The 12,601-nt window shown below is 36.2% G+C and overlaps 1 protein-coding gene across 1 annotated transcript; it reads right to left on the bottom strand.

Annotated features, from left to right (window-relative positions):
- Positions 1-157: 157 nt before the first annotated feature.
- On the bottom strand, positions 158-6,203 carry srsf3a (serine and arginine rich splicing factor 3a). The gene is made up of 7 exons (XM_026306383.1): positions 6,087-6,203; positions 5,168-5,215; positions 3,467-3,677; positions 3,227-3,361; positions 1,050-1,088; positions 880-966; positions 158-792 (listed from the first exon to the last, which is right to left on the bottom strand). Exons 2-7 carry the CDS (start codon positions 5,172-5,174, stop codon positions 765-767), a joined length of 507 nt encoding a protein of 168 aa, XP_026162168.1. The 5' UTR covers positions 5,175-5,215; positions 6,087-6,203; the 3' UTR covers positions 158-764.
- Between the last annotated feature and the right edge of the window lie 6,398 nt (positions 6,204-12,601).

The following is a 12,601-nucleotide window of genomic DNA, read 5'->3' as shown; positions in this document are numbered from 1 at the left end:
GCACAAACATACAGTTCTTCCTGACTTGAATCAAGATCAAATTTCCATCTTTATTTTACTAAAATCTGAATACAGTGCATGGCATGTTTTTTCCATTATATTCATTTAATTATCATAGGCATCTATTCCAGCACAAATCCTGGACAAAAAGGAGTTGTCACTTTGGAAAAACATTTATTGAACAAGTTGTTTAACTGCTTCTGCACAAACTGTCAGCTCAGAATCAAGAAAAGAACAGCTTAAATTCCTTCTTTTGCAAAAGGGACAGATAAAAAAATATTACAAGTGTTTTAGGCTTCAGTGGTAGCTTTCAAATAACAGGACCAGTACCTAAAGTATTTGTTGTGTCTGTTTTCTGTCAATGGCATGAAGTATGCTTCACTGAAAGTAGTTTTAAGAGCCACTCAAGAATAAGGAAAAGAAAGCAAAAACAAATAAAAACATCACATATACTTTAATCATACAGTTAAAAAAAAATATAACAGTATGGTCATGTAAATCTAAACCCAGTATTCAATTTTATGACATGCAAGATAAGACAATTTTTTTTTTTTTTTAGTAAATTAAGAAAAGGAAGACTGAGATAAGGAGAAAAAAAAAGCCTTTTGTTGTTAAACTAACAGCTAATACACCATACATAACATGCCAACCTTGGCCTGCCTTGAGCTGCAAAAACAAAATCCAAAAAGAAAACAAAAGTATAAAAAGTTTGCATTTTCACAACCATTAACAGGATCCTGCTGATGAATCATTCTTTGAGGTCTTCATTTCCTCTCATTAGACCGGGAACGACTGTAAAATAAATGATGTGGTGAATACAACTAACAAACCAATATTTATGTGATGCAATTATATCACTTAAGTAATAGTTAACCTTACCTCCTTGACCGTGAGAAGGATCTTGAGCGCTTACGGTTCTTGTCTCTGGAAAGAGACCGATATCTGCGTCTGTCTCTGGACAGAGACCTAGGGAACAAACATAAAAGATATTTTACATGAATTTTATCATGTATGAACAATTTAAATAAAAGCAATTGTTACAAGCTTACCTGCTGCGACTGCGGCTGAAGCTCCTCCTCCTTGGTGATCTATGTTGTATGTGAAGTTAGAAAATGAAACAAAAAAATTATGACAGAATTTAACACTTCCTATCACTACTGAAACCTTTGGTACTCTTGACCCTTAAGGAGACGAGGGTTACACATGGAAACGTGTTTACACGTAGTTCCTTGTCTGTTAATAGAAAGATCGTGTGCATCCATGAACTGTATCCAGATCAACTCTTTAAAAGCAAACATTGTACAATGAGCACCAATCATGGAGCCAGATTTCAGTACATGCAACAAAATCAGGGCTCGACATTAAGGTTTGCCTGTGATATACCTTAATTATGAGATATACCTTAATTATGAGAAAGAAAAAAATATATTTTAGATTATTGCTCAAAAGCTATGATATTCTGAATTAGGCTTTATGCTACACTGAAACAGCTTGTGCAAAATGATCTAAATGAAGTCCATGAATTTAAATTGTGCTCCTTAAGAGGGACCTATGAGAAACAGAAAATACTGTTTTCAATTTTAGGTCTGATGTGGGACATGTCTGGGAAAGAATTTGTAAGCTATATGTGTTGGCTCTTAAGGCAGCTACAAAAGAACCTTGGCAACGCAAACATTTTTAAGATGTGTTTTCAGGTAGGACGTGGAAAAAATGAGAATAGCTCTAGCACTACAAAAACAAATGTAAACTTTATTCCAAATGGATATTCCTCAAGATGGCTTAATGTCGAGCCATGAAAATGCACTCAGCAGCAAATCTACATTGTGAATATTTGATACACAACTTTTTGCAAATGAAAATTAGAGACTGTCAGCAAAGTTCCTTGCCCACAACTTTTGACCTTTAGATTACGGAAGCTCTGCACTGAATTTATGCTAAATGACAACTGCTGAGGGAAACTGTCAAGCAGTGTTGAAAACTACTAAGAGTAAATAACTAAAAAGAGCAGGATAAAGGCAACTTACTATTTTGGGGGATTTGGACAAGATAGAAATGACGCAAGGAAGCCAGACTGATGGTGAGGGAAGTCGAATTGCAGAGAGGATTTGCCACATGGAGATATGAAGTTGGTTGGTGGCTGGTTGGAAGGGGTAGTTGTCGATTTTCCCTGCCTTTTTTTGGGGAAGGTTGGGAAGGTATGTAAGCCAAGGGCTGTTCCCGTTGATACAGTAGTTGTGTGGAGAATAGAAAGTGTAAAGACGCTGATTGGTTGATAATGCGAAGTGGGCTGCAGACGATTGGGTTAAGGTTGGAGGAAGAAGAGGAGGATGCTGGGAACTGCATGCTCAGGAACCAAAAGGTTGGTGGAACCTGACGACTGGTGGTGCGCCTGGGTCATGTGACAACACCAGGCAAGCTGATTCGGGCTCGCTGGTCAGCAGTCACATGATGCTGAAAGAGGACTAGTTGACTGACTCAGATGGTGAGAAGCGTGGTGGTGACTCTGCAACGGGGTTCAGTTTTATTAATAGATGGCAACTGAACTCAGAAAGAACACAAAACTAACACCTGCAGAAAGTAAAGTACCTTTAAAAATATTTGATGAAGTTCTAACTGTTCCACTTAAGATGGCCTCATAATGCATTATCATTCTGGTAGACCTAAGAGTTTATAAATAGCCAAGTGCTGACATAAGATGCCACTAGACTTGACTGTGAAAGAACTTAGCAAAAGGGGTCCTGACAAAAATGCCCTTGAAACGATGGAATAATGAAGATATCCTGTTTTAAAAAAGTATTACTCCAGTTAATGCAGGACTGGAGAGGGTGCAATATAAAATCCTGAAGCAGCCAGATCCACAAATTATCTATTGATGAACTCATACTATATGTGTGCTAACAGTGATAGTTTTGTTCTACTATACCAGGAAATAAATTTGGGCAAGAGCAGTTACCAATCAGAAACTTTAACCCCTACTTGGCCTTGACTTGAAGATCAGCTTAAAATGTAAGATTTTTGCCGAGGTGTGTGGTTGGTAGAGTCAACCAGCTTAAGCAGGCTAGCAATAGATAATATTTTGAAGGAGTAATAATGCTGATGCTTACAGTGTGTGGGAAATGTACATCTGCTTTGTAATTTGTGGTTAAAAAAAAAAAAGAAAGAAAGAACACTGCAACTGAGACTGAATTAAAATAGTAAAATGTATTATAAGTTGAGAAATGCATACCTCCGTCTCACTGGAGGACTACGCCGCCTAAAGTCATCACGAGGACGTCTATTCCAGGATGGAGGAGGGCCACGGCTCCTAGAGCGCTTTTCCCCAGTGGATAACTCAACACGCACTCGACAGCCACACATGGTTCTAAGCAGAACGGAACAGATCAGAAAACTAATGTTTTAGAAGTGATCATAAAATGAAAAAAGAAAATAAAAAAATAACAATAATGACATGTGTTTAAGGAGTTACCTTCCATCCAGTTCTCTCACAGCGTCAGATGCATCTCTGGGATCTTCAAACTCCACAAACGCAAAACCTGGGGGGTTCCTGGCAACCCAAACACTTCTTAAAGGACCGTAGTACCCAAAAGCTCTTTCCAATTCTGTCTTATTTCCATTGTTTCCTAGATTTCCAACGTACACCTTGCAGTCGAGGGGACAGTCTCTGTGAAGAGCAGGATCTGAAATGAAAAACAAAAACAGACATATGAGAAATTTGGCCTTCTCCTACACACTACACAACCTGTCTCATCAAGGGAGAAATATGTATTAACTGCTTACGTTTCAGCCTGTTTGACATTCATCTGTATTCTGGGGAAACATACCATTATACAACACACAAGCACAAATAGAAGTTCATTGTGTCAATTCCTTAAATTAAATGTTGGGCCTTCTGTACTGCCATCTACATTACATGCCACACTGCATTTTATTATCTCTGATTGTATTAAGCCACTGTCTGCAAAACATTTAAGCCCTTGCTTGCAAAATATCCAGCTTAACTGCTTTATGACACTCAACTGACAGGATACTTCTGCCAAGTTTAATGTCTGACCAAGTTAAACATTTGGCCATTTTTACATGTATATATGTATATACACTACAATTAGAAATAACAGACAGTCAGAAGACGATATTCACAATGTACATCAGCCATAAAGGGTAAGCTACATTTATAATATGAGCTACTGGTGCTCTTAAGTAATTCATTGATGCAGCCACAAACAACCACTGTGAAAATAATTGAATGTGATTGAGGAAGCCTATCTGACATGACACAGTAGTCACTGTGTTTTAGATCAAGATGAGAAAGCCCCATTATCAACATGAAAAGCTAAACTAAAATAAATGACACAAACTGCAAAAGTTTACATATAATGAACAAAGCCATATTTGCTGGTTACTAGTAAATGGAAACAACGAATGTAACAACAGACACCCTCACATGCATGCTTGCAAGATACCAGTCTTACCTTTCTTGCTTGCAGTGTTTGCTCAGATAATATTGAGTACAGCAATTCTTTATTTATGTTGATTCAAGTGAGTCACTGCCTGGTAACTCTCCTCCCATATACTGTCAATCATATCAGTCATGTTGGGTTTACCCACAGGTGAGCTAGCTGCCTTTAAACACCACCTCTGCTATAATCAAATATGACCAAATACAATTCAAAGTTGAAATTACTTCATGGTACCAGCTTTTTAGGAGTGAGAATTTGCAGTTTTCCTTGTTTCAATTCAGCAGATAGTATCTCTCTCGGGTTTGGCTTCTTACATCATTCTTACATTTGATGACATAACCATGTATTCTGAAACTGTCTTGGGTATTTTTCCAGTCTCTAATGCTGTATAGATTAGGATGTAGTTGAAGCTACTCCGATGAATAGTGAAATGTTTCAACTTAAAAATTAGAAGTCCAGTTTCCACGACTCAACCTCTAGATAACTTCACCTGCACAGACAATGCTGTATAGACTAAATACTAAAGAAAATGTGTTGGCTTATTCTAAACAAAATAAATTAAAACAAAAACACACATCGGCAGCCAACATTGACCTTTAACAGAAAGGACCAATGGTGTTTTCACATAGATCTTGATGTGTTATTAAAATGTGTGGTCATTAAGCCTATTGAACTAGAAAAAGTAGCATGAGTGAAATAAGTTGTCATACCTCCCATTTCAACAAATCTTCTTGTTAGAGGCCTACAGTTAGATGACTCTGAAACAGAAGAAAGACAGTAAGACTTAAACCTGAGGAGTGACTACTATAAATGCATTCATCCAATTTAATGTTATAGGAGTCCATTTAGAAACTCCACCATCAGTGCTTGGCTATTCATGCACAAGTTTCTAAAGTAACCGTGGGTACTTTTACACATGGTTAACTGTGCGATGATGACTACAAATGAAACTTGTGAGTTACACCCATTTGCCAGTTTACTAAGGACACGTTACTGTGTTCGCTTTCTTTTGAAAGGCCTGTTGATGTTGATTCAACATTTCATTTTGGAGAATGCAGAGGAACAATGACAGGTATCTCATCCATCCAGTTTGATCAATGTGGGTTAGACTACAGCCTCTAATACTGGACAAACTCCCATCTAAGCCGGAGTGAAACAAACACCCAAACTTACAGCCTCCAACAAGATAGGGTTTATTACAGGATGACACCAGGCTGCAGTGGTTTTATCTGGCCATATTACTAAATTGTAACGGAGTTAAGATTAACGCCATTGTTTTACGTTAGACGTTAACAATAGCGCCATATTAGCAGCTAACGCTAAGTAGTTTTACTATAAAGCCCAGAGTAACGTTTCACTTTATTTTGACACACATTTGTACAGTTACTACATAAGCAATTACCTGAGTCTAAATTAGCTACCTTACTAAATATTTAACAGCTAATATCCCCAAACCCGCAAACAGCGTGGCTACGCTAATTCACACAGAATGCAGTAGCGTTAGCATTTATCAAATATTTAAAAAGAAAACGTCCTTCTAAATCCACTAACGAAATAACCGACGTTAGGAGACACGAAACATGAAGTGGACTAAACAGCAGAGCCATAGATTAAAGAAATACAGTTCACCTTGTTAGCAACGGACAAAATCTTAGCAGCGGTTTCCACGCCGTCAGCTCCCCACTAAGCTAATCTTTTTAGCCTCGATGCCGTCTTCTTCTACTAATAGATTTCCGGCAGGTTGCGTGCACCCTTAGTGTAAGAGCCACAAGCATGACGACACGAATTTCTTCTTCGCTGTGTTTTCAATGCAATGTTAAATGTACACACCGTCACCTACTGCACCAGAGTTGATAGTTTGTTCCCTTGGACTGTAGAGTAGCCATACTCAATCATACAAAAAAAGAATCTAATCATCAAATAAAATAATTTATTTGTGAATGCAATCTGTGTTTTTCCTGTTCTATGAATCATCTCACAACCCCACGGAATTATCTCTTGACCTTTTCTGAGGAGCCCGGACTGTTAGACCCTTAGTTTCTGAATAAAGTAGTCTAGACAAGTTCCACCTATAGCATTTTAATGTTAATTATTAGATCAGTCACAGGGGCAATTTAGTTTTCTGAAAAACAAGTACAAGTACAGCTAGTTTGACTATTACTGTAGTGATCACATTTAGGTGATGATACTTTTGCAATTTTGTTTAAAATCAGGACTTATACCTGTAATGTTTTTTTCTTTAAGTAATATAAATGATATAAGTGTTATGTCACTCTTGATAAGAGGAAAATGCCATGTTTGCAACAGGCTTCGTCCATTGAGTTTTGACAGGAAACAAATCTTGATTTGAGTACTAACTATGTGGGCTAAACAGTGGTTATAAGAAAAGTTAGTGTCTTGCTACATTAAATGCATTGTTGGTACTGATAGCATGCCATTTACTTATGTTTTATATTGAAATTGAAAGGAAATACAAACTTTACCCATGAAGTTTGACCTTAAACAGAGAAACAGTTACTGTCTGCCATTTAGTGATTGCAGTGCTGGTAACATGAGTAAAGGAACAGAGCAGGAGGGTTATTGCTCAACAGGGGACAACACCACAAACGACCCCTTGTATGTTTTCAGGTGGGTGGTTAGATACTGTGTGTACACTTCTCATACAAAGACAACATTCAAGACGTTGTACTGAGCAGGGGAAAATGTTTGCGTAACAGAAGCCTTTGTATGTCTCTGGCCATGAACCTAAACCATCAGGACAATCCCATTGTCAGAGCATTAGTTTTAGCTACGTGTCCTTATATTACAAAATGAAACAAAAAATGAGGGAAGATTACTTGTTTAGTTAAGTGTTAATCTGAGTACAGATTGACACTAGCATTAAACAAAGTCCTTTATCATTGAAAAACATTTGAGCTCCCAGTAGCTACCACTGTGAGAATTCGTCTTTGTAATCAAGCTATTAGTCACACATATTGTAAGCTTTGATTAATGACTGTCTAACATGGCATATGAAATTGCTACTTGCTAGGTGTCCCCATAACCGATACCAGAAAATTTAATGAAGAATATTAACTCCCCATTAGCATGGTGTCTGATGGATCTGCAGCCCCATTAAGGAGAGAGGTGTTGAAATTACAAGTTTAATCCTTGACATTTTTGGACTTCCACAAACTCTAGTGCTGTATCCTTTATAATCATAACAACATTGTCATATGAAATTAACAAAATCTGAAAATTAACTTGTTACTGCACCAAAAAGGTGACGATGAATGTGTTACTAAGCATAGAGAGATATTCAAGAGATAGCCAGTTTGTTAGGTACACCTAATTACAACTAATGCACTCTAATACAGTACAGTATACCCTACCTTCATAAAATGTGCAATGCTCAGTTTTTATTGAAAGTGTCTCGGAGATCTATCAATCCATTTCTATGGTCATTTTGATCACTAGTAGTTTGTGGTGCTCTGTACTTGTGTTGCATTAAAATGGTGTTTTGCCTATTCCATTTACATGGACAAGGTTCTTACAGAAACACCTCTGTAGAGAAAATATTAGACGTATTTTGGATTTTTCTGATTTTTCCTTGCAGCAAAAGGTTGTGTCAACACCAGTTACATTTAAACTAGTTATATTTAACATAAAGTTTTACAGCTGGGGTTTCAGATGCTAAACAGAAGCAATGTTCTGTGTGGGACTTCTGAAGCATGTCATCCGTTTAACATCAACTTTATTTGCAATTCTCATAAAATCAGGAAAAGTCATGAAATATCAAGAGGATAAAACATTATAAGTTAAGTGCTGTCCTGCACGGCAGCTTTACGGATATGTTCTTTTCATAATTTTTATTGTAAGAAAATGTAATTACAGCAAAATCGTGTTTCTATAAGGCCCGACAAAACATAAAAGTTAGACAAAAGGAACCACACATCTGGCAGTCTTTCATTCTTTAATTTAACTATGTACCCATCATGCATGAGAGTAACCTGGTGCTGGAGATACAAAACAAAACATCTACCATGGTGTGGTGGAAATACATTTAGAGAAAAGCATCTAAAATGAGATGTCACATTAAATGATATTTAAAACTGAACACAAGCCACAGGAGGAACCAGCTTCTGCTTGAAATGTTCTTTCTAAATATATATGGGCCAATGTTAAGTAGACTCTAAATACATTTACTCAAATAGTACTTGTATTGTAACTTAAGTGGAAACTCAGGATACTTCCTATATGTACAATATGTAGTAAACATCAACTTTTATCATTATCTGATATTTTTAAGCAGCCTTCATATTGGATTATCTAAGGAAATAACAGAGCACCAAAGAATAAAATAGAAGCATTTAAGTTTCAAGTTGACTTGAAAGCTTCTCCTGTTTGTCACTGTTCTATTGTGTTTCTCTTTATTTGTGGCAGCAAGAGATCATATATTTAGGATCCTTGGCAGACAGAGCAGTAAGGAACTCTTGCTTCTGCGGGCAAAAGTTCATGGATAAAAGGAATCACTCAGGAGATTAATCAAATGTACATAACACAGATGCCTAGAACACAAACAAAGAGCATTAAGTTACTCAGCTTTCTTTTAGTCATGGTGTGGAGAGCTAGTTCTTCTCCAACCTTATCATCACTGGTTGTTTTTTATATCACCAACTGAGCTACGTTTATTTTCTTTGTACATATCTGCCTGGTGCCATAGGATTCTCCTTTTAGCTGTTTAAATGAAACATCTTTTTTTTCTTGCATCCACTCAGGGCAGTGTTTTTCAATCAGATTAGAACAGCACATTCTGTTCTGTTTCACTTCCTGATGACTGTGCAGCCTGTATCCCTGTATGAACTCACACGCGTGCTTCTGGTTACAACAAGACATTCATTTGGACAGACGTTTTCTTGACTGCCTGTCAGATTTTAGTCCTATATGCTAAATCCTGGAAATGTATTAACCAGTTATTAAGAAAAGTGTTTATTGGTTTATTTTAACAAAGAATACATGGCATTTTAGTTAAAGTTAAGCTCAAATTTCTAACCCAATGCAGCAAGAAGCTATTAAGCCCACAGAGTGCATAATATAACCATATGCATATTTAAAAAGTATTTTTGTTGCATTAACAATAAAAAGCTACAAGCAGCTAGTTTAACCTTTCACTATCTTTTCCTGTTTCCTACCAGGTTGATGGTTTCACCAAAAGAGAAACAAGATGTTCGTAAAGTTTCAAGAAGGAAGACAACAGGTCAGGCCATGTGTCAATATAGATATCTATTTATGCAATTCAGTTCAGATCAGGTCAGTTGACTCCTTTTTTGATCTCAGTTTTAGTATACAAGGCAGGAGGAAGTGCCAACAAAACTACCAAGACACTGCAGTTCAGATGAAAGGCTGGGAAATCTCTGACCAAGCTGGACTTAACTGTGTTGACAAGTTTTGTAAAAAACAAAAATCTGTGCATTGAATGTTAAGAAGTCCACGTGGGCAGAGGTATCACAGAGGTATCAGAGTGAGAACTAGCTGTGATATTAGATCATGAGACCACACTCATTCAATTTCTGTGCTTTTTTTGGTCTTGTCATGAATAAAAAATTCCAGTATGAAACAAAGTGTGAAACCCACTTTCTTCTGATAAGTGATTTCTCAGATAATTACTCAGCTGGTTGGCAACTTCCCTGTGGCTTGGCAGAATCTAGTTCACTTGTGTTGTAATGTCACCTCCATAATTAATGGGATCATCATGTTCCCTTCAATAGCTGCCTGGCCATCTGCCAGCTGTGTGACCAGACAGTGTCCTCACCACCTATGATTATGGGATTCACCCACCAGAAACCTGCAAAACACTGTCCAAGTTGTTCATTTCCAACAATAAGGGGCATGCTGAGTTTTAACTGAATATTTACAACATACAAACCACAATGAAGACCTGATGCCATATGTTAAAGAGTTTTAATGCAAAAATATGAAGAGAATAAATATAAGTTACAGCCGTAAAACACCCTGTGTTGCAAACATTGTTCACATGGATATACATAATAGTATACAGTAGCAATATCACTACACCACAAAAGCAAAGTAGTAAAAAAGCTTTTATGACTTAGGATTTCAGCTTGCACAACCTTAAAGTCACTGAAAGTGTGAATTCATTAAAGATATTCGGAAAATGGATTTTTATTTTTAAATATCTCAACTCTATATGATGTCAGCAATAGATAAAATTCTCATTCTGAATGTTGGTGCAAGCTATGGTTACATATTCCAGCCACCAACCGTATTGTACTTAGTCCCCGAGCAATTTTTCACAGCACGCAGTTAAAAACACACAAACAAACAAACAAACAAACAAAACAAAATCTTTTTCTAGAAGATACTACTCAATCTTTTAAGCAGATTTTTCTCAACACTGCAATAGTAACTCTCGAAATTAAATTATTTAGCTTGGTTTGACACTCTCTTGTCTCTAGCTCTATTCTTCATTTGTTTTTTAAATTTTCTGCACCAAGTGTGTTAATACACTGACATGTGGTGACAAGTCCTTGATGCAATCAAAGGTCATAAAGGAAAAACATACATTTTATACGCATGTGGTTTTTAAATGCTCCCAAAACTCATTGTGTTGATCTAAACTTTGCAAATGTGCAATGTTTTATGATGAGACGATGGAGAGACTTTGTTGAATACTGTCACTCTCTGCATGCCTATTTACTGTAAGAGCATAAAGCGGGGATTGTCTCAACACTCCAACAATATTTTTCTTTGCAGATTATGCTTTGATTTGTACATTATTTTATAATTACATTATTTGTTACATTATTGTGTCAATTAACACAGCAAGTACACATGATTGACAAATTTAAAGGACAATGAGTGGAGCAACAACAATGGGGAAACAACAAATGCAGATGTATCTGTACAGGGCATGAAGGGTCACTGAACAGTTGGGTGAGTATGAAAATGATATGAAGCATATACTGTTTTCTTCATAGGCACCAGAACTCAACTCAATTAAACACTGTGTTAGACAGCACTCTCCACCACCAACATCAAAACACCAAATAAGGGAATATCTTGTGGAAGAATGGTGCTACATACCTCCTGTAGTGTTCAGAGAATTGTGGAACTTGTCAATGAGACAGTTCTTAACAGGAAGTACTTTCACTTTCAATACCATGTGTTTCAATGGTCTATTACTTATAACGTGTTTTCTAATCAACAATAATAGATAAATCACGAAGTAGCTAAAATTATATTTATCATGATACTTTTTAAGCATGATGCATTACACTATTCTATCCTTGAGTGTCTACTTTTACTTTTAATACTTACTGGTATGTTGATATAGGGTTTGGCTAGGAGCAAGGCAAATAGATATAATAATTCAAGTTACAATTTTAATGGTTATTGAAATACAATTGCACTGTTTTCTTTGCAGATTTAAGATTTAACGTGTAAAACAAGAACTTGTTAAATAGTTATGCATGAAATTTTCTCAAATTCTAAAAAACCAACACCAGAAGCAGCTTCATAAGTTTAAGTCATTCCATACTTATTTGTAGCTACTTTTAAACTGAAGGAAAACTTTATTAAGCTACAGGAAATGCTTGGATGGCAAGTAAAATATGACATAGTTACTGCAACTGAATTTTCTTTGCAGGTTAAAATTTGAATTGCAAAATAGTTCATGGAACATTATCACACTTCCTAAAGTTACAAAATATAATTACACATACAGGAACACCCCCAGGACCATATTTATTACAACAGCCATCATTATTGGTGAGTACTGTTACTTTTCTTCATTTGTTTGCTAAGTTTTCTCCACAAGTGATCACTTATACCATTTATATATATATATATATATATATGCTTGTATATGTGTTGCTGCTTTTACATAAAACATGTGAATACTTGTTTCCACACTGTAAACAAATACAAACAATACCAGTAAAAATCACAATAAAGGAAAATTAGACAAGTCAGTACGCTGATAAAAAAAATATTTAAAATAAATACAATAATAAACAACAATAATAATAAAAGAAAACATTCATGCGTGTTTTTCAGCGAAGTCCCTGCCTTAATATAAGAGTTACAGAAACCGCAATTGCACTTAACGCATAAAATATAACCAGAAATAACAATGCTTACAAAAA

Source organism: Mastacembelus armatus, chromosome 5 (genome assembly GCF_900324485.2).
Source record: "Mastacembelus armatus chromosome 5, fMasArm1.2, whole genome shotgun sequence".
NCBI classification, from domain to species: domain Eukaryota; kingdom Metazoa; phylum Chordata; class Actinopteri; order Synbranchiformes; family Mastacembelidae; genus Mastacembelus; species Mastacembelus armatus.
This window is presented reverse-complemented; position numbering and strand designations above follow the sequence as displayed.